Raw genomic sequence first — 22,906 nt, 5'->3', positions numbered from 1 at the left:
GCTTAGCCAAGGACTCACTTTAAGTCATATTTAACATGATAAAAATTTTAGTTTAACAAAAGAATTTAGGAGATTATGGATTTCATTCTACCTGGACCGAACCTATGGATTTTCAACCCCCAAGATGCCCAATATTAACAAAGACCATTTATTTCCCTTTCCTCTGCACTGTTTATTGAGAAATAAAATTGGCTTTCTGTGTTGCTACATGGACAATAATTGAATGTCTTAATGAACAATTTCTTCTTTCTTCAAGGATATTTTTGGAAATATCTAGGAGGGAGGCAACAACTTCTTGGAAAGATTCCCTGAGTCATTCATCTTTTAGAGCAGCTGGCTGTGAACATGAGGGTACTTTACACTCTACCACAGCAACAACGAAAACAAATATTGCATAGCCAAATGTATTTTCACATGCAAATTTGCATGGCTATGTTGTACAGTTAGTTGAGGTACGAGATCAGGAATATGACCACAGCTGCCTGGTGATCTGGGGCAGCAGGTTTTAGTCAGCTCTCATTTCTATCCCTAGAGACCTTTGTAAGTTGACAGTTCACAGCCTCAGTGCAAGATCATAGGATTTTCCATATTTCTTCACATCACTTGATAACAGCATGGAAGGAATCTCAAATTCATCGAAGCTGCAAAACTTCAGAAAATTTCCCCTAAATTTATACTTTAAAATAAAAGTTTCTCTATTTTTCTACATGAGTTATCAAATACAATATGCAGGCTTCCAAAAAAACTACTTCCTAATATTACTGTGAGTATCCTCTGAGAGGGAATTTTTAGAAGACAGCCAAGAGTTCTAAGGTATTATCTTCTGAGATGGTGATAAACTACAAGGACAGAGCTCCTGGCTCTTGATTAGAATGAACAGCTTCTAAATTCCACATTGGTAAATTTGGCAAAGATATGCAAATTTCATGTCAGGCACAACACAACTCATAATTTTTCAAATCTCAAATGACTGTTGGGTTTGAAACAGTGTGAAATCAGTTGGATTTTTTTTTTTTTCTGAAAATGCTGTCATAATTTAAAGAAAATTACTATTTTGGGATGTCCAAGATACCGTGGGTGAAAAATTCATAAGAATATAGACTTTGTTCTTATGTAATTTTTCTCCTCAAAGCCCTTCTCACCCATTTTGTATTCATTCCCTTTTAACTTTTCTTTTTATTATTTATACATCTATTGACCCAACATTCAACAAAAGACTAGAACTTTGATGATTAACATTTATGTATGAGCTCCTCTTTTATCCTGTCCCTGGGCCTACCATCACCCTGGATCTTGTTTCTTATTTCTTTGAATTTCTTGATATAGTGTGATATAGTATTATAAAGTAGCTTCAGTTTTTTTTAACTTAAGAAAAGGGAGTTAGACACTCCTCTTGTGGAATTTTTCTTTTTACTCAGTAGCAGACTGCTAAGGTCCACTACCGTTGTTCTGTGCAGCTATAGTTCATGTGTTTTGAGTGTTCTCTAATATTCCATAGAGTAAGTCCACCACAAGATATCCTGTTGATGCTGATGGACATTTGGCTTATTTCAATATTTTTGCTATTACAAATAGACTACTGTTACAAATAGTATTGCTATAAACATTCTTGTATATATTCTTGTGCATATCTTGTGTACCTATGAAAGTGCCTCTTGAATAGGAATCTAGGAGAGGAACAATTAGGGTATATGAACATTCATCCTCACAAGACAAGGCCAAATTCTTTCCCAGAGTGGTTGTTCCAATTTACAGTTCCATTAGCAAAGAACCTCCTGTAGATCTATTTCCTCTCCAACATTTGGTATTTTCATACTTTAAAATTTTTGCCAATTGAATTGGTATTAAATGGTATATAGTCTTCATTTGCTTTCCCTGATGTCTAAAAAGGTGAATGTCTCTCCTTATGTTTACTGGCCCTATGGGTTCCTCTTCTGAAATTCCTGCTGATGTCTTCTGTTCATTTTTCAAATGGATTATCCTTTTCTTCTTGATTTGCAGACGTTCTTTATATTTTCTTTGTTATTTTTGGTTATATGTGTTGTAAATATCTTTTCCCAATTTGTAACTTGTTTTTTTGTATTTATGGTGTGTTTGGGAGAACATAAATTTAATTTTAATATAGTCAAATTTATCAATTTTTTCTTTATAGTTAGCACTTTTTGTTTCTAGTTTAAGAAATTCTTCCTTTTCCCAATATCATGAAAATATTCGCCTTTACCCTATAAAGAACTGTACACTTTTACTTATGACACTTAAGCACTTGATTTGCTACAGTTAATATCTGTGTAGGGTATGAGGTAGCAGCAGTCTTTTTTTTTTACATATGAATAGTAATTTTGTGCAGATTCATGTTTTAAATAGTTTCTCCTGTTTCCACTGATCTGGCTTGCTATAGCTGTTTTATATTACAGTCCCAAGTGTGGGTCTGTTTCTGGACTCTCTAGTATATACCAGTGTATACTGCTTTAAACAGTGCAGGTTTATAATGAATCCTGATACCTGCCAGGGCAAGCCCCTGTCCTCCTGTCATTCGTTTTCAGAATTTTGGCCCTTTGTTGTTCCTTATATATTGTAGAATCAGCTTATCAAGATCATAAAAAGTCCACCGGGCTTTTGATTGGAACTCAATTGGATGGAAAGATCACTTGTGGGAGAATTGCTATCTCTTGGATACTAAATCTTCCTATTCATGAATATGGCGTATCTTGTCATTTATTTAGTGCTTTTTAAACGTCTGCCAATTAAGTATTACAATTTTCCCTGTAGAAGTATTTCTTTTTTTTTGTTAGATTTAGTCCAAAGAATATAATTTTTGTGATGCTATTATAAGTGGTATCATCTTTTTAGTTACGTTTACTGGCTATTTTTGCTTATGAATAGAAATGCTATCGTTCTGTTGACCTTCTATCTGGCCCCCTGGTAAATTCTTTTATTTCTAAAACTTTGTCAAGAGACTCCTTTAAATTTTCTTTATAGTCAGTCGTAGCATCAATTTTGTTACATTTATACCTAATATGCGTTAAGTAATATTATTATAGATGGTATCTTATTTTGAATTAGTGTATTTTTGGCTGGTGCATAGAGATCTATTAGCTATTTAAGATTAATCTTATATCATCCTCTCCATATTACAAATGAGAAAACTGAGCCCTAGGGAGTTTAGTGACTTGTCAAGGGTTATTATGCTAGTAAAACTGATGAGCTTAGATTAGAACCCATTCATTCTAACTATAAAACCCATACCACCCCTTCCTTACTTGTTTTCTTGCAGTACATAACAAATTGTGTATAGGAAACCACCATTAAGAAGCAAATCACACAGAATCCCACTTTTGCCTTTTGCCTCTCCCGACATCACTGAACCCTCTTGCAGTTCATGATACTCTAATTAAGAACAGGCTTACCTGTTCCTATCTTTTCATATGCTGCTCCATTTATGACCAGGGTTTCAGATGGCTTTTCCAACTTCTCTGGATGTTCACAGCAAACTCACTAACTATGCATGTCTAGAAAAATCTTCCCCATGACATTAAGTACAAAACTCTTCTACAACCCTCAGAGAAAGTTAGTGTATAACTTAGCTAAGTCTTTAAAATATATTATGCTTTCAGTGAGCTAGGATAATTCTTTTGGAGTCTTTCCGCTCTAGTGGGTAAATTCACATTCAATCAATTTCTGAAAATACATGTTCAGTTGCCAATGGGCTTGCATTTTCAACTGCAGCTTATAATATGCAGTTGATGGGAAGGAACTGCTCCTGGAATCCTATTTTGATCTGTCAAACATTTTTCAAGCCTTGGTGATCTACTGATTAAATCTGTATACATACATTTTTATGAATTCGTGTTTCATAAGATTCAAAAGACCATAACCTATGGTAAGAATCACCCGTCAGTTAAAAAACAAAATCAAAGGTGTTCTGAAACTATACTAGACCCATGAGAAGAATCAGGGTGGGACGCAGTTTCCCATAATTTAAAAAAAAGACAATTTTAGGGGAAAATCTGTGCAAAAGCAATTGAAGCAATTGTTCCCAGGCCAATGCTTTATCTTAATGCTACTATTCAGGACTAGATTTTACAGCCAGACTATTCAGCTCAGAAAAGGATTACTTAAAACTATATAGTGTTTTTTTTAAAAAGGCCAGGTTATTGGTGGAAATTTTAAGATTAGCAAAGGAAAAATTCAACACTAAGAATGATTACCATTCAGACAATTATTCTTATTTTCAGCATATTTGTCAAAACTACTCATTATTGTTTTTACATGGAGAGTTCACATCTGTTTACAACATACTTAAATGAAAACTAAAATTAATTATCCTCATTATCTTTAGCTCCAGAGGTAAAGTCAAGGACAGAGGATGAGTTTAATTTAGCCAGGATCACTTATCAAATTAAGGTCAGATTGGTGGAAAAAACAACAACAGAGTTCCTGAATCTACCCATAGTCCCCGAACCACACTGCTTCTCTTGGGGCACTGGATGGAGGGTGAGTCAGTAATCCTGCCACAGGAGCATGCCAGCATTCTGTCCAGAGCTGGACCTGAGACAGACGCTGGTGAAAAGCAGGTTTTCTCTCAGAAAAGTGGGTCCTGAAATACCATTACTTATTAGTCACTGGCCAGGTAAGTTCTTCTAAAACGCTCTTCTCCTAAAATTCCCATTTGAAATATTATCAATGGAGCTTAAAATATGGGGACTTGGGCTTTTTGACACTGGCACTATTTCCAGGTGACCATCACCCATCCCTACAAATAGGGATTTCATCAACGTTCTGCTCATTCACTTGTCTGCTTGGGAGACAGCGGGAGCAGCTGCAATAAAGAGTGTAACTATTCCTAAGAGCAGAATGATAGGCAAGGGGAGAAAAAAGTTCTTTTATGGCCATATGCCTGATGGCCCAAATATTCAGCCATGGCATCCCTTTCTAGTCTGCCTAGTCAGGGGGTGCAGTGGACAAAAAGACAAACAGAAGAACTTACAACGTAAGCAAGATGTGACCTAGTGATTATGGCGGTGCTTTTACTGGCAACGGTGATGCTCAGAGAGGCGCCGGCAGCCAGCTGAGGCCCTCGGGCCTCGGACAGTGACACCTCCACCCTCACTTCCACTGTTGCTGCTGAGATGCCATCTGTAACTGAGATCTCCATGCTGTCCTCCCGGGCAGAGGATCCATCGTGTAGATACTGCAGAACATTTTCCTCTACATCCTCATATGTGAAAGTGTCACCTTTCAAGAATAAAACAAATTGCAAAAAACCCAATTACTTCTGGGAATAACGCTTTTCATTTCCATAACACCTTTGTTCTCAGGATTTCAAAGGACATATAGGATCATAAACTCTGGGAGTTGTAAGCTAATTAGTCCACCCACCCACCCAATATAAGAATCCCTTTATACTACCCTTGCAAAAGGGTTATTTAGCCTGTCCTTCAACACGGCTCAAGGTGGGAGCCTCACTGTTTTACAAGGGAGCTACTTCCACTGACGATAGCTATAAAATTCTTTTAAGTTTTTAATCATGTTGAGCCAAAATCTGCCTCTAAGCTTCACTCATAGCTCTTCGTTCTAGAGAATAAAGAACATGCTTCTGTTCGTTATGATAGCCCTTCTAGAATCTAATCTTGATACTGAAGATTTACTGAAAAAGTTAAGAAGGTAAATTATGCTAGACAAACCTGTAAGAGATCTTTGTTCTAATTAAGAACATAAGGTTCTTTTAAATTAAAAAACACTTAGAAATTGAAAAATATATTTAAAGTTAGAAACCTAAACTGTGTAAGTCTAGAGTACTAACCTGGGATAGATCTGATAGGCGTGGTGTGAGAAAAAAATGTCAAGGTCATAAATGTTTAAGAAAAACAGGTTTAAACAAAATTTAAAATAAAACATTTTTACACAGCAGGATTCATTAGAATTCTAGAATCTCCAAAATTCAACCTTAAAGTTTATCAAAATTGTTTGGTCATAGAACCCTTCTCATGAGAAATTCTACTTAGTGCCGTGGGTCCCAATGATTCCACGAGCACAACTGAGGAACTGGTCTTCCTGGATGTTTTATTCAATTCTATTTCTTCATAGATTATTGACTGCCATAATTGATGTTATATAATGAAACAAAATAATTTATTTATTCTCTGTATTCATCTTCTAAGCCTTCTCTTTCAACACTGTGTTAATGTGATTTACTAGTGGTAATGTGCCTAAAAAAAGTAATAAAACTAACAATTTACAAACATCTTTAGAACTCGTATATTAATTACACAAATATAGGTTAAATATAATGGTAAAGAAACTGGGCTATGACTGCTATGCTCCTAACGTAGTTCCCTTAGGATGCCAGAAATTTATCTTTTTTTTTTTTTAACATCTTTATTGGAGTATAATTGCTTTACAATGGTGCGTTAGTTTCTGCTTTATAACGAAGTGAATTAGCTATACATATACATATATCCCATATCTCCTCCCTCTTGCGTCTCCCTCCCTCCCACCCTCCCACCCCTCTAGGTGGTCACAAAGCACTGAGCTGATCTCCCTGTGCTATGCGGCTGCTTCCCACTAGCTATCTATTTTACATTTGGTAGTGTATATAGGTCCATGCCACTCTCTCACTTCATCCCAGCTTACCCTTCCCCCTCCCCGTGTCCTCAAGACCATTCTCTACGTCTGTGTCTTTATTTCTGTTCTGCCCCTAGGTTCTACATAACCATTTTTTTTTTTTAGATTCCATATATATGTGTTAGCATATGGTATTTGTTTTTCTCTTTCTGACTTACTTCACTCTGTATGACAGGCTCTAGGTCCATCCACCTCACTACAGATAACTCAATTTTGTTTCTTTTTATGGCTGAGTAATATTCCATTGTATATATGTGTCACATCTTCTTTATCCATTCATCTGTTGATGGACACTTAGGTTGCTTCCATGTCCTGGCTATTTATTGTAAACAGAGCTGCAATGAACATTGTGGTACATGATTCTTTTTGAATTATGGCTTTCTCAGGGTATACGCCCAATACTGGGATTGCTGGGTCATATGGTAGTCCTATTTTTAGTTTTCTAAGGAACCTCCATTCTGTTCTCCATAGTGGCTGTATCAATTTACATTCCCACCAACAGTGCAAGAGGGTTCTCTTTTCTCCACACCCTCTCCAGCATTTATCGTTTGTAGACTTTTTGATGATGGCCATTCTGACTGGTGTGAGGTGACACCTCATTGCAGTTTTGATTTGCATTTCTCTAATAATTAGTGATGTTGAGCATCATTTCATGGGTTTGTTGGCCATCTGTATATCTTCTTTGGAGAAATGTCTATTTAGGTCTTCTGCCCATTTTTGGATTGGGTTGTTTGTTTTTTTGATATTGAGCTGCATGAGCTGCTTGTAAATTTTGGAGATTAATCCTTTGTCAGTTGCTTCATTTGCCAATATTTTCTCCCATTCTGAGGGTTGTCCTTTCATCTTGTTTATTGTGTCCTTTGCTGTGCAAAAGCTTTTAAGTCAGAAATCTATCTGAACGATACTTCTTTTGTTCAGTAAGTTTTTAAAAAACCTGCCTTTGTGACTACTAAGTGCCTGTTTGTTGCTCTTACAAATTCAATGTACCTTCAAGGTCAAAGATTTGACACCCTCTCTCTGAAGAGATATTCAGAAGAACGCATTACTAGATGCCTATTAGGAATTATATAAAGGTTTTGAGAAAATACAGATTGTCAGAATAAGTATACAGCATCCCAAGGTGACAACTTTGAAAGGGATAATATTCACTTCAATATATGAGAGCCGACTATTAAAAATTAGATTTAGTTGTGTTCTTTGCACTATTCTGTACTTCCTAAACAATCAGCATGTATTATTCTTTATAATCAGGGAAAGCGCAATAAGTATTATTTTGGAAAGCTGGGCACATTACCACCCTTTTTTAGTGGGTGAAGAAACATGTAGTTTACACTCTCAGAGTCACAGTGCTTAAAATATTGTGAAGATTCACATACCAAAATAAGGAAGACAAATTTATCTCTATGAACAGACCATGGGAAAGTGGCAGCTGACCATTCAGGTAAGGTCGTTCTAAATGCATTGACTCCAGGTTTCAGAAATCAACAAATTTTACCTACAACTTGAGGAAATAGCTTCATAGTTTTGGGGTGTGGGTAGTGGTACAGAGAAAGAAGTCCCAGATACTTCAGCCAATGGACTAAAGGTTTTTCCTTTCTACGTATCTCTTTATAGTTTATCCCACAATGTTGCTTTACTTCTTGTCTGAGACATAAAACCAACTGTAATGTGAAAACAATATTCTGTGATAACATATATGAGAAGAGACTCTAAAAAAAAAAACGAACGTATGTATATGTATAACTGAATCACTTTGCTGTACACCTGAAACTAACACAACATTGCAAATCAGCTATACTACAATAAAATTAAAACATTAAAAAAAAAAAGAAATCCAAGCAGGCCAATGACAGAGTGAGCAGCTACCTGAGGCCATGGGCCCTGGGAACCCAGCCGTGTACTTAAGGAGCACGCCATGCTGGGGAGGTTTCCGGAGCTCAAAGAGGAGTTCTTCAGGCACTGTCTCCGTGTCTCTTACTCCCAACTCAAGTCCTACAGTCAGGAGAATAGAGCATGGTGAGAAGATGTGTACATTAACAACTGTATACTCTGGGTACAGTAAAGCCCCAGGCCAGGCTGGAAGCCATGTTGTGGGTAATCTGATGGTTAGAAGAAAGTGCTGTCTAATTTGAATCAACCACAAAAAAGAGTGAAAACTTGATAATACAGTCAGTTCCCAAATTACAAGTAGGTTCTTCCAAAAGTTAACTTACGAGTAGGTAGTTCTGAATTCAGAATACCTTTTTTCTTCCATACAAATGAGGGAATGGTAGCCCATGAAAAGGTCAGTCCTGACTGACCGGGTAGGTTTTCTTCCAGAAAATACTCTAAGAAATTGTGTCTGCTTTTCATCATTTCTTCCCTTCTCCTTTCTCTGAATCTACAGAAGAGCCAAGTTATTTTAACAATGGCTGCTCTGGCCATCACTGACATGAGAAGCAGTGGGGCAAAAGGGACAGTCATCTTTGTATCTGTGGCTTGTTTATAGGTTGGATGATAAGTAATTTTAGGCCAATACCCATATGCAGGAACTGGATAAGGATGTGTAGAGCACAGCTTACAAAAATCACAGTACCCACTATTCGCTCTTAAGATGTTCTTGGTAAAAGAATAAACTTCTAAAAAGTAAGTATACTAATAGGTAAATAAAATCACATATAGAACACCTGGGCCAACTCTAAGTCATCACAGCTTCTGAAGGTTATGGTGACTTGTCACTCCTACTGTTACTCTTTGCTTTCTAAAGAGAAAACAAGAGCAGTCATTGAAACCACTTCCCTCTCTTCTCTGCTCTGTGTTACTTTATATTTTAGCGATGGCAACAAATCAAACTCCTAGAGACTGGAAACTAAATTCTGTGTTGTATTCCATCACTGAGCATTGGCTTCTGAAGGGTTTACTTCCTTCTCTCCATGCTGCTTCCATATGCATGGAAATGGGCAGAGGGATGGTTAGGGATGAGATGCCTGCAACTTCTGGAAGAGAAGGTCACTACTTTTTGGTAACCATGAAGAGATTTATACAGGGACTGTTACTGAAATACGGTTCCATTTCCAAGCCATGTTTCTTTCAGGTTCCCAGTTCTTACCTATAGAAGTGCTGCCTCCTGGGCTGACTTTAAGCAGTGGAGCTGTAACCTGGAACACGGGTGGGTGCCGATCAATGCGAAGTAAGTGAACGGTGAGGGCCATCTCTGGACTTGTGTGGCCTCCATCCGAAACTAGAAAGAGTACACGCACACACACACACACACACATCAGTTTGTGGTCTGGTCACCTGTAGGTTAGTTCTACAAATATGTAGCCAGAAGCTTTTTTAGATTACCTTAACACTTTGAAGAGATGCTTATAAATAGAAAATGTCAGCAAGCAAGACACTGTGAGCTATTCTACAAAGCTCTTTCTACTGAATAACGAAAAAGCTAAAACCATAACGACAAAGTCATTCTAAGAAGCAACTTTCACAGCAAGGTGATATTGACAAATATTAGTGGAAGGGAAAGTAATACAAAATATGCACTCTTAGGTGATGCTGGTAGAAGCTTTTATTGATGGAATATTTTAGATTCAATTCATTCTTCCAATGTTCCAGAGAAATAGCTTTTTCGGGATATCTCTGTTAGAAATGATGTCTGTCTCATTATAAAATACTTATTTAAAAGGATAGAAAATGTCTACACAGATAATTCTAATGTCATTTGTTTGGAATAAGCAGACCCATTTTTACCTGGTCATTATGCACAATGCAATAAATGGAAGAGCACCTTTGCGAATAAAACATTGACCTTAAGATTTTATTCCCCTGGATTACCTGACATCCAAGTGAGCATTGATCACTGGAGAGAAATGAAAGCGGATTTGCCAGACCCTTGATTCTTATTTCCACTTTCCTATATCTTAACACGCCTTCCCTTCTCTAAAAGCCAGCTTTGGAGGAACACCTGCACCAGCCACTCATAGATGTCTTTATCTGCAGTGCCTATTGGGAAAACTGTACTGTTGATATTTTAAACGTGTGGTATGCTTATACATGGGTTGGTTACAAGAAACAGGTTTCCTTCACTACTTCCTCGTGGACTTAGTAAACAAGTCAGTAGGGATCTGACCTTTACTTCAGCCAAGTGAGCCATCACTTAGTGACTCCTGGTAATGATTCCAACAGGTTTTAGATTTGTCTTTTCCTTGAGAACACATCGAAAAGATATGGTTGAATTTTATAAGGTACATTCCATGCCCTAGAGAAGTCCAGAAATAGCCCTCCTGAAGGAGAGAAGATAGTATCCCTGTGAGAATGAAGGTTTTATGGCTCTGGTCATTCGGTCAAATGTCAAAGTTATTGTATCTGCTTCTTTGTGCTCAATCTTTTGTGCTCTCTGGATAGTCAGAGGTAGGGACCAATGATTCTTAACTTTGGGGAGTTTGAAGACAAAAGTACAAACTTTTCCATAAATTTCAGTGGATTCAGGATTCTCTGAAGTCCCTGGAATCTAAGTTAAGAAGTCCCTTTATTAAATAAAAATAAATGATTGCAAAATACAATTCCATCTCTTTAATGTTTTACATTGATTTTATTTAAGTGGGGGGTGCACCTCAGGGAGTCTTCACCATCCTTACCTTACAGAAGAGGAAAGGAACGGCCCTAAAACTTAAACAGCTTTGGTCATATTGCACAGCTGTCGGTGTGACCAAGGTATATCCTTGTCTCTATAGGTAAAGCGAGGAAAGCTGTTTTCTGGTACATGTAACATTAACAACAAAATATACCATGAGGGTGAAGTGCTTTGCAAGCAAACATAGGAACTTACAATCAAAATTTAGTAATTACATGTCTAGCCCTCTCTTTAAGCAACGTTTTTGATTTCTCTGAGAAATAGTCACACTGCCTCTTTGGTCAGATGCCTCCTGCAGGCACCATTCACCCTGTGTGTTTTCCTCGCTCTGGATGGTTCTGTAGAGCATCTGTGCTTGTCTTGGGCAGTCAGGTCAGGAATATCAGTTTGCTGTCTCAGCTTAGCTGATTAACCAAATGAGCGGCTCTCCCTCATTCCATGGGTTAAAGTCAGGGCTTGGGTTTCTTGCTGCCTTAGTTTATTATGTGTCCAAGTTAAATTTTTCTCTCTCAAAACTCTGCTAAAAGAGATGGCTTCTTTCCTACCAGATTCCAAAAGTTTTTCTCTTTTTTCAAAAAAGGAACCTCTTATACCTTTCACAACAGTCAACTCAAAATGGATCATGGAACTAAATGTAAGCCGCAAAACTACAAACTCTTAGATGATAACATAGTAAAAAACCTAGATGACCCTGGGTATGGTGATACCTTTTTAGATATGACACCAAAGACACGATTCATGAAAAAAGTAATTGATAAGCTGGATTTCATTAAATTTAAAAACTTCTGCTCTGTGAAAGAAAATGTCAAGAGAATGAGAGGACAAGCCACAGTCTGGGAAAAAATATTTGCAAAAGACACATCCGATAAAGGACTCTTATCCAAAATGTACAAGGAACTCTTAAAACTCAACAATAAGAAACAACCCAATTAGAAAACAGACTGAAAACCTTAACAAATACCTCACCAAAGAAGAAACAAATGGCAAATAAGCATATGAAAATATGCCCATCATCATATGTCAGCAAAAAATTGCAAATGAAAACAACAATAAGATCCTACTGTGCACCAATTATAATGAGCAAAATTTGGAACACTGACAACACCAAATGCTTGTAAGGACGTAGAGCAAAAGGAGCTCTCATATATTGCTAGTGGGAATGCAAAATGGTTCAGCCACTTTGCAAGACAGTTTGGCTGGTTCTTATAAAACTAGATATACTCTCACTAAACACACAATTCAGCAATTGCACTCCTTGGTATTTACCCAGAGGAGTTGAAAACTTAGGTCTACACAAAAAACCTGCACACAGATGTTTATAGCAGCTTTATTCATAATTGCCAAAACTTGGAAGCAGCCCAGCATGTCCTTTAGTAGGTGAATGGATAAACTATGGTACAGCTGGACCATGGAATATTATTCAACACTCAAAATAAATGAGCTACCAAGCTATGAAAAGAAGGAGGAATCTTAAATGCATATTACTTAGTGAAAGAAGCCAATCTGAAAAGGATACATATTGTATGAGTACAACTATATGATATTCTGAAAAGAGTAAAACTATGGAAGACAATAAAAATAGTGGTTGCCAAAGGTGGGGGGAGGTAAATAGGCAGAGCACAGAATATTTTTAGGGCAGTGAAAATATTCTGTATGATATTATAATGATGGAAATGCCATAGGGCAAAAATGCCATATCTTGGTCTAAACCCATAGTATACACAACACAAAGAGTGAACTCTAGAGCAAACTGGACTTTGGGTGATTATGATGTGGAAATGTAGGTTTATCCTTGGTAAAAAGTGTACCATTCTAGTGAGTGATGTTGATAATTGGAGAGGCTATGCTATGCATGTGTTGGGGCAGGGGGTATGGGGAAAATGTCTGTACCTTCCTCTCACTTTTAAAAAAATATATTTATTTATTTATTTTGGCTGATGGGGTCATAGTCGTGGCATGCGGGACCTTTAGTTGTGGCATGCAGGAATCTTTTAGTTGCAGCATGTGGACTTCTTAGCTGTGGCATGCATACGGGATCTAGTTCCCCGACCAGGGATCGAACCCATGCCCCCTGCATTGGGAGCATGGAGTCCCACCCACTGGACCACCAGGGAAGTTCCCCTTCCTCTCAATTTTGTTGTAAACCTAAAACTGCTCTAAAAAATTAAGTCCAAAATAATTTTTTTTTTTAAATCACTCAACAGTAAAAAAAAGAACCTCAGGCAGAAACAAGATAAATTAATTTAAGGTCAGCCCAAGGTCCATTTCCTTTACTCTGTATAATAGGTTCATGGATCATTTAACTTAAAGTCCTGGAGAAGGTTAATAGTTAACCCCTTCACCTATTCAAGCTTTCAGGTAAGTATTGAGGCTTGGAAACCAAACTGGCACACTACCATGATACTTGTTTTGCACGACCATAACACATACAGACAGACTAAATTAAATATCTCATACTCAGAGTCAGAAACTTGTATTAAAATCCTGGTTCTACTGCTTACCAGGTACGGAAACATGAGCAGATTACTACTCTAATGACCCTTAGTTTCCTCAGCTTTCAAATGCTAAAATAAAACCTGTCCTTACAATATTGTTATTAGGATTAAATAAGACAACTTATATTGTAAATCGTTTTGTAAAATGTAAACTGCTATAATCTGTTGTATCTTATTACTGATGTATGAACTATCTATAAGTCTGTCACTAGAAATGAGCTGATACTAGGTTCTTTTCAACAATGACAGAACACTAGAAAAAGAAATAAAAGGCAACCAAATCAGAAAGAAAGAAAGAAAACTGTCACTATTTGCAGATAACATGATATTATATATAGAAAACCCTAAGGAGTCCACCAAAAACCAAGAGAACAAATGAATTCAGTACAGTTGCAGAACGTGAAATCAATACATAAAAATCCGCTGCATTTCTATACACTAATAACAAACCAGTAGAAAGAGAAATTAAGAAAATAATCCCATTTACAATTGCATCAAAAAGAATAAAATACCTAGGGATAAATTTAACCAAGGAGGTGAAAGACCTGTACAATGAAAACTATATGACATTGATGAAAGAAAGTGAAGACACAAATAAATGGAAAGATATTCCACACTCATGGATTAGAAGAATTAATATTGTCAAAATGACCATAATACCCAAAGCAATCTCCAAATTCAATGCAATCTCTATCAAAATTCCAATGGCATTTTCCACAAAAATTAGACAAACAATCCTAAAATTTGTATGGAACTACAAAAAAACCCCAAATAGCCAAGCAGTCTTGAGAAAGAAGAACAAAGCTGGAGGCATCATGAGCCCTGATTTCAAACTGTACTCCAAAGTTACAGTAATCAAAACAGTATGGTATTGACATAAAAACAGATATATAGATCAAAGGAACAGAATAGAGAGCCAATAGATATCAGGTCAATTAATTTATGAAAAAGAACAAAGACTATAAAATGGGGAAAGGACAGTCTCTTCAAGACACGGTGTTGAGAAAACTGGACAGCCATATGCAATAGAAGGAAAATGAACCAGTAGCTTACACCATACACAAAAATTAACTCAAAATGGATTAAAGACTTGAACATGGGCTTCCCTGGTGGTGCAGTGGTTGAGAGTCCGCCTGCCGATGCAGGGGACATGGGTTTGTGCCCTGGTCTGGGAAGATCCCACATGCTGTGGAGCGGCTGGGCCCGTGAGCCATGGCCGCTGAGCCTGCGCATCCGGAGCCTGTGCTCCGCAACAGGACAGGCCACAACAGTGAGAGGCCCACGTATCGCAAAAAAAAGAAAAAAAGAAAAAAAAGACTTGAACATAAGACCTGAAACTATAAAACTCCTAGACGAAAACATAGGCGGTAAGCTCCTTGACACCAGCCTTGGCTTTTTGAATTTGACAACAAAAGCAAAAATAAACAAGTGGGACTACATCGCACTTGCACAGCAAAGGAAACCATCAACAAAATGAAAAGGCAACCTACAGAATGGGAGAAAATATTTGTAAATCATGTATCTGATGAGGGGTTAATATCCAAAAGAAAATATATATATATGAAGAACTCATACAACTCAATAGCATAAAAACCCACAATCTGATTTTAAAAATGGGCAGAAAATCAGAAACAACATTTTTCAAAAAAGATACACAGATGGCCAACATGTTCATGAAAAGTTTCTCACTCACTAATCATCAGGGAAACGCAAATCAAAATCACAATGAGATATCACCTCACACCTCTTAGAATGGCTATCATCAAAAAGACAAAAGATAGCAAGTGTTATGAGGGCATGGGGAAAAGGGAACCTTTTTATACTGTTGCTGGGAATGCAAATTGGTGCGGCCACTACAGAAAATAGTATTAAGTCTCCTAAAAAAAATTAAAACTAGAACTGCCACATGATGTGGTAATTCCACTTCTGGGTGTGTATCCAAAGGAAATAAAATCAGTATCTCGAAGAGATACATGCACTGCCATGTTTATTGCAGCACGATTCACAACAGTCAAGATGTGGAAACAACCTAAGTGTCCACTGGTGGATGAACGGATAAATAAAACATGGGAATATAATGTACAGCATGGTGACTATAGTTAATAATACTGTATTCCATATTGGAAAATTGCTAAGAGAGTAGATTTTTAAAGTTCTGATCACAAGAAAAAAAATTTGTAACTACACATGGTGACAGATGTTAACTAGACTTATTGTGGTGATCATTTTGCAGTATATACAAATATCAACTTATTATGTTGTACAACTGAAAATAATGCAATGTTATGTGTCAATTATACCACAATTAAAAAAAAAAAAAACAGTGACACAACCCTAAAATTTACTATTAATTCAAGTGTGACTTTTTAACCCTCAAAGAAGAAAAGAATATCTGAGAGATTGAGGGAGATGACTTTATCCCTACTAAGATTTATCCCTACATGAAATATAATAGGACATATGGATGGTTGATTCTAATGGAATAGTCAATCCGAACTAAACAGCTGTTTAAGGATTTATGGTCATCCATCCTCACTCTAGACCTAAGTTAAGAAAGTTTGTCTCTACTTTGCATCGGCATAGATGCCAGGTCTGATTCTGCTTTTGCTTACTGGCACTCAGCTTCTACTGTACTTGAACTAAAACTAGGATGCTGAGGTCTATACACAGCTACCACAACTCACTGTCTGGGTCAGAACACTTCCAATAGAAGGCTGTTTCATCTACATTGAAAACTTGTTGTTTAGTGTAGCCACCATCATTAAAGATCTTAGCTAAATCATCTGGATAACCTGCTGCAGCTTCTGCGCCAGCACTTACTGCTTCACCTTGCACTTTTATGTTAAGAAGATGGCTTCTTTTCTTAAACCGCATGAACCAACCTCTGCTAGCTTCAAACTTTTCTTCTGCAGCTTCCTCATTTCTCTCAGCTTTCATAGGATTGAAGAGAGTTAGGGCCTTGCTTTGGATTAGGCTTTGGCTTAAGGGAATACTGTGGCTGGTTTGATCTTCTATCCAGACCACTAAAACTTTCTTCCTATCAGCAATAAGGCTGTTTTGCTTTCTTATCATTTGTGTGTACACTGGAGGAGCACTTTTAATTTCCTTCAAGAACTTTTCCTTTGCATTCACAGCTTGGCTGTTGGGCACAAGAGACCTAGCTTTTGGCCCATTCTGGCTTTTGACATGCCTCCCTCACTAAGCTTAATCATTCCTAGTTTTTGATTTAAAGTGAGAGATGTGTGACTTTTCCTTCACTTGAAAACTTAGAGGTCATTGTAGGGTTATTAATTCGCTTAATTTCAATATTGTTGTGTCTCAGGGAATATGGAGGCCTGAGGAGAGGGAAAGAAACAGAGGAATGGCCAGTTGGTGGAACAGTCAGAACACACACAACTTTTATTAGGCTTACTGTCTTATACGGGTGTGGTTCCTGGGGCCCCAAAGCAATTACAATATTAACATCAAAGATCACTGCTCACAGATCACTACAACAAATATATTAATAATGGAAAAGTTTGAAATATTGCAAAAATTACCAAAATGTGACACAGAGACAGGAAGTAAGCAAATGCTTCTGGAAAAATGGCACTGATAGACTTCTTTACACAGCGTTGCCACAGACCTTCAACTTGTAAAAAATGCAGTATCTATGAAGCACAACAAAGTGCGATAAAACAAGGTAAGCCTGTATGTGCCTCTGTTTTGGGAGCTTTACACATATGTAATTATTATTTATTATCCTCACTGATGGATAAGGCATTCAGGTACAGAGACGTTAAGAAACTATTCCACAGTAGGCTGAACCCCAGGCAGACTGGATCAAAGTCTAAGATCTTAATCATTATTACCTCTTTTTAATAGATATTAGGACAAGTTGAAACTGGGCTTAAAGAACACTAATCTTTGGTATCCTTGGTGGATTATAATTATTTTTTCTATGAATACAAAGTTAAGCTATTACCATTTTAACTAGCCATGTGATTATTTTAGAAGAAACTTATGTAACTTTTAAGTTGTTCTTAGAAAATAGCTAAAAGTAATGATGAAGACAGCAAAAAGAAGGAAAAATTCCATCTTCTAATAAAATTGAGATTAAAATTTTCACCTGTGAAGTGGAATTTCACTGAGTCTGGGAGACCTGAAAGAACAGAAGACAGAAAATCAGTATACTATACATTTTGGGGCCAGAAATAGATGGGAAAGGTACAAACTATAGGGCAGAGATTAGAAAAGTAAAGGACATTTTAACCTAAATTATTATGACTTAAGGAAAGATCACCAGGTTGTTTGCTAATGTTATGTTGACTTTAATGGTGCCAACGCTAATTTTAAGTAACAAAAAGAACCACAGAATGGAATAATTTTATATCACATCAGTTAGAGTGATTTATAATACATTTATTCAGATCCCATTTTACCAGTACATAAAATCCTACAAATCGGTGAATGTGGGTGATGTCGTATGTCACTGACAAGGCTTTCTGGTGGGTCAATTCCATTGTAGATATAGTAATGCCTGGGACACTGATTTACACACTATAACAGTGTAAGAGATTTATCTCGTGGCATTTATCCCGTAGATTATACAGGATAGGAGTCTGCTCTCTCTAAAAAGGCTCTAGGAACACAGGCGAGCAGAGTGGATTCGGAAATAACCTCAACCAGGGCTGACATGTTTTCTTTCCCTCTAAGCCCAGGAGGACCTGAGTTTCTTGTAAAGTAGGTCTTGTAAAGTTAGGGTTAGAGGACCGTGAACATTTTCACTGGTTATGAGTTATCCAGTTAGTAAACACTGGGGATACTCTTAGAGAAGAGGTCTATCCCAGCCTTAGGGATTTTCAATCTAATCGAGGAGTTCATTATTTTCTAGACAATTGCATCTATAATGGCATATTAAATAATGGCAAATATTACTTTAAATGTTTGCCATACTTGAAAACATAACTCTAAAATTATTCAACCCGTGTTCAACTCACCATAAGAAATCACCAACTGTTCTGTATGATTAAAGCTACTATATAAAAATAATACTCTATATTAATCATGTTATGTGACACATACATCTTAAAGATCATAAAGAAACAGGCTTCAAGATTTTTAGAATCATTCCAAAGCACAGAAATATTTAGGGGTAGGGACTTAAAACTCAGCAGCTTTGAATACTGGGTCAAGGGGAGACTAATGGGTGGCAAGGATTAAGGCTATCCTGGCTTAGTGGAAGGGCACACACTTGCTTGAATTAGAAATGTAGTTATTCTTTTGCTCAATCTTCTCTTCTTTAAAAAAGGTGTCTTTGTCAAATCCTGGTTTTAATCCCAAAGGTCGCCTACATGGGACCTTCCATGAAGTATGGCAGGATCCTTCTCACTAGATTCCCCTCATCCACACGCCCATCTGTCCTGGCTTCGTCCTCAAATCACTCCCATCACTGCAGTCAAAGAGATCCTTATGAAAAGGCATCCTCCTATAACTTAAAACCTCCACCAGGTCCTTATTGTTCTTGGGATAAGGCTCCCAATCCCTGCAGTCTCACAGTGGCCTTAAGGTCTGCCCTCTCTCTCTCCCTCCAGGCCCATCCCCACTCTGTTCAACCCTCCACATTCCAGACACAATGACTTTTTTCAGTGCCTAGAACATCACATTCTCTCCCTCCCAGGGCCTCTGCACAGGGGCATGTGCCCTTCCTTCAGGAATGTTCTCCCAATGATCCCGACACACACACTTAGCCTAGTTAGCTTCTACCCACCCCTCTTCTGTCAATATCTCCCTGGGGCAGCCTCCAGTGGACCCTCAGTCTAGGTCAGTCTTGCTACATCCAATTCCACCACTGAACATTCTTCCTTCTTTTTAGAGCTCTTATCTCAGCCTGCAAGTAAACATTCATTACTGGGATTATTGATCAAATTCTGTCTCTATACCTAGGATCCCCAAACTCGCCAGGATTCCTGCCTCTTTTTGCTCACCACTAGATCTCCAAGGCCCATTCGGGCCTTGCCATACAGGAGGCACAAAATAAGGCTTTATTAAAAGTATGCCCTGAAGAACCACAAGGAGTGGTTGTAGAATATAGTGCCTTGGGTGCCTCAAAATAGAGAAAAAAAGCATTACCAGCAAAGGAGAAGGCCATGATCTCCTGGAGGTGGGGGGCTGCAGTGGGGGGACGGTACATAATGTTGCCCTGGTTAATGTCTTCCTGGGTGAAATACCGGATGGGAGAGTGAGGCTGGTCCCTGTGTTCGATGATGCCTAGGAGGAAGAGAGACGGCATGAGCAATCAACAGTAATTCTGACGGCTGACTGAATGATCAGAGCCATAAAGCTGCCTTTCCCACTGGCGGAAGTCTTTTATCCTTCAGGAACAATTGCTCTCAGCTTGTTCTTGGTATACTATTCTTCAGTTATTCAAGAAAAGGGCAAATCTGAAACCCAGATACCCTTGACTAGGCCTCATTGACCATAAACAATAGTAAGATGCAAACTACTGCCCCCTAATGTAGCTTAGACCTGGGAATTCTGAAGTCATAGACACTGTACCATAATTATGAGATTCTCTCAATTGAGTTTAAGTTCAAAGGTCAACGTCGCTACAAAAATGGCACAGGCCGGTCTCCTGGTGAGGCTGTTAAGATTTTTTTCAATCTACCCTCCTTCCTTCAGAAAATCCTTAGTCTCTGTGATGACCTTTGGCAATAGTAACATGGATCTTGATCTGGATTTGCAATTATCACTAACTTATAAATGCTTTAGGGGTGGCAGATTTGCCTGTCATTTCTAAATTCTGCAGGTACAGAACTGATGCTATGATCATCTTTCATGTCCTACTTACTCTTTAAAAGGAGGACACTAATTCAGCTTCTGAGGGACTGACAGACCTACAGTCATTCAGGTTGCTGGTCTGAAAGAACATCTCCACCCTAGCAACGTAGGGAGGACGACTCTAGCTATGGCTTAGCAGATGAAAAAAGAAGACGGAGGACTTTTAGTCTTTTAATTTCTTTGGACTTTATCAAAAGGGAAATGAAATTTAATTTCTCCTTGGGAGAAACTGATAATGTGAAAGGCTCATAGCTAAGGCAGTGGTTGGTCTTGGGAGAGCAGCCTCAGAGACAGGAGCAGAAGTGTCTTCGTAGAAGCTGATCTCCTCGCTGTAAGGCACACACACATCTCTCTGGAAACAGGCTTGGTAGCTGAGCCCAAAGTTAAGGGATCTGAAGGCTGGGGACTGATGGCCAGGGCCCACCTCTCCTCTAATTGTAGATCCACATTTCCATGCTCCTGTATGAGAGCACAGAACTGTGTGCTGACACATGTTTGTCACGATGGGAATTCCAGAGTTGTGAAGCATTTGACATGACAGATACTAAATGGTCTTCTGGGTCAGTATCTCCTTAAGGAGAATACTTGCACATTCTCACAATTAGGAAGTTTCCTTCCCCTTCATTTGGGTGACCGGTAATACTACTGTAAACGTAATTGGTTTTTTGAAGCTCATAGGGTATTAATATGTAGGAGCACTATGTAAACTTCTAGAAGTCATAAACAGCATTTATTACCTTGGTTGAAAAAAAAGAGGAGGAGGGGCTTCCCTGGTGGCGCAGTGGTTGAAAGTCCACCTGCCGATGCGGGGGACACCGGTTCGTGCCCCGGTCCGGGAAGATCCCACATGCCGCGGAGCGGCTGGGCCCGTGAGCCATGACTGCTGAGCCTGCGCGTCTGGAGCCTGTGCTCCGCAACGGGAAAGGCCACAGCAGTGAGAGGCCCGCGTAACGCAAAAAAAAAAAAAAAAAAAAGAGGAGGAGAGCCTTATCCATGCGGGGGAGAAACTGAGTATGTGTGGCTCAGCCCCCATTGGGCTCTCTGGCAGAGCTCCTTGTCCTTAGCGCATGCTCATTCTGGTCCACTCGCCTATCAGAACCTCACCAGGGCAGGCCCTGTCCCTACAGGCAGTGCGTGGGAGGGGAACTCATCCAGTGATGAAGTTATGTGCACACTATGTTCTCCAGTACAGCTCTGTCAGTACCAAAGCTGACACATTCATCTCCATCTGTCCGGCCACAGTGTCTCCCTCTCAACTGGTTCTCAACTCAGAGGACAGGAACAGAGGTGATGAATAATTGTTACTCCTTAAATCCTCAACAAGTAGAAGCAGACAGAATTCCAGAGCTTCTAAGGCTGGTCAACAAGTAGAAGACAACAGCACCACTCAAAACATCATTTACTGCACGCCTTACCTTGACTGGGATGCAAAGGTAGAGTGATATTATATATTATCTTTCCACTCGGTCTCTCAGAGTTTACAAAGGAGAGAGAATGAGGCTGAATCACAGTCAGGCCGTCCTCCCGAGCCTACACAAAGTTTAAGAGAGAAGAAGAGAAAATAGTGTGACGAAAACAAAAGCCAGAGGCAAAAACAAACCTCATTAAAAAAAAAAAAATCAACTTACTCCGTTAGTCACATTTAGCAAAATTTTCTCTGAGAGTTCAAAGGGAGGATCTGGTCTCCTTGCAGATGCGTCCTGGCTGATTCGCCCTTCTCTCCCCTGCCCTTGGCCCCCTGGGTTTATGTTGGCGCATGCTGTGGGTGCCCCAATATGATCACTGCTCCCTAGTTGGAACTCACAGTGGTACATGTTTGGAAATGAGCCATCACAGCTGGCTATTCTACTATTCACAGCTGGATCCCTACCGCTCTGCTCCTCTCGTTTAACGGCCTAAGATTATATCTGGTGAGCATTTCTCCCAACCCCCCAGCTTACTAGTGGGAACTGTGATGCATTCTTTTCTTTTTTTAACTTTGATGGTTTCCAATGGCTAAAGATGAACTCACCTCAAATGCCAAAGAGGCTCACCATTTGAATTCAGAGATTTAAGAATTGTGTGTTTATTACAGCTTATAACAATAGTCAATATTTCTCTTCAGCTCCATTGTACTATTCCAAAGAACTAGATACTGCTTTTTTGCTTCTAGCTTGCAGGACCCAATGAACTAGTCAAGTGAAATTAATCTGAAGGCCAATGTGTGTGTAGCTTTCACAATCCATTCACCTGTGTGTGTTCACAACCCATTAACAGTGGACAACATTGGAAAAAAAGGAGAGATTCAGAATTCCATGACCAGACCTAACAGAGATTTGGGGACAGCAGCAAAAACACAGAGTGGGGAGGAGAAAATGGA

The 22,906-nt window shown here is 38.6% G+C and overlaps 1 protein-coding gene across 1 annotated transcript in view; it reads right to left on the bottom strand.

Annotated features, from left to right (window-relative positions):
• Positions 1 to 22,906, bottom strand: part of FRAS1 (Fraser extracellular matrix complex subunit 1) — a 460,552-nt gene that overhangs the window by 96,255 nt on the left and 341,391 nt on the right. The window contains exons 33-38 of the mRNA XM_079919788.1: positions 21,963 to 22,077; positions 19,840 to 19,977; positions 17,837 to 17,869; positions 9,713 to 9,844; positions 8,491 to 8,616; positions 4,988 to 5,235 (exon numbers count right to left, since the gene is read on the bottom strand). Of these exons, the coding sequence (XP_079775914.1) occupies positions 4,988 to 5,235; positions 8,491 to 8,616; positions 9,713 to 9,844; positions 17,837 to 17,869; positions 19,840 to 19,977; positions 21,963 to 22,077 (792 nt within the window). The remainder of the gene's footprint in view (positions 1 to 4,987; positions 5,236 to 8,490; positions 8,617 to 9,712; positions 9,845 to 17,836; positions 17,870 to 19,839; positions 19,978 to 21,962; positions 22,078 to 22,906) is intronic.

The sequence above is a fragment of the Stenella coeruleoalba genome, assembly GCF_951394435.1.
Source record: "Stenella coeruleoalba genome assembly, chromosome: 4".
Lineage (NCBI taxonomy): Eukaryota > Metazoa > Chordata > Mammalia > Artiodactyla > Delphinidae > Stenella > Stenella coeruleoalba.
The sequence above is the reverse complement of the archived record's forward strand: the minus strand, read 5'-3'. Positions and strand labels throughout refer to the sequence as shown.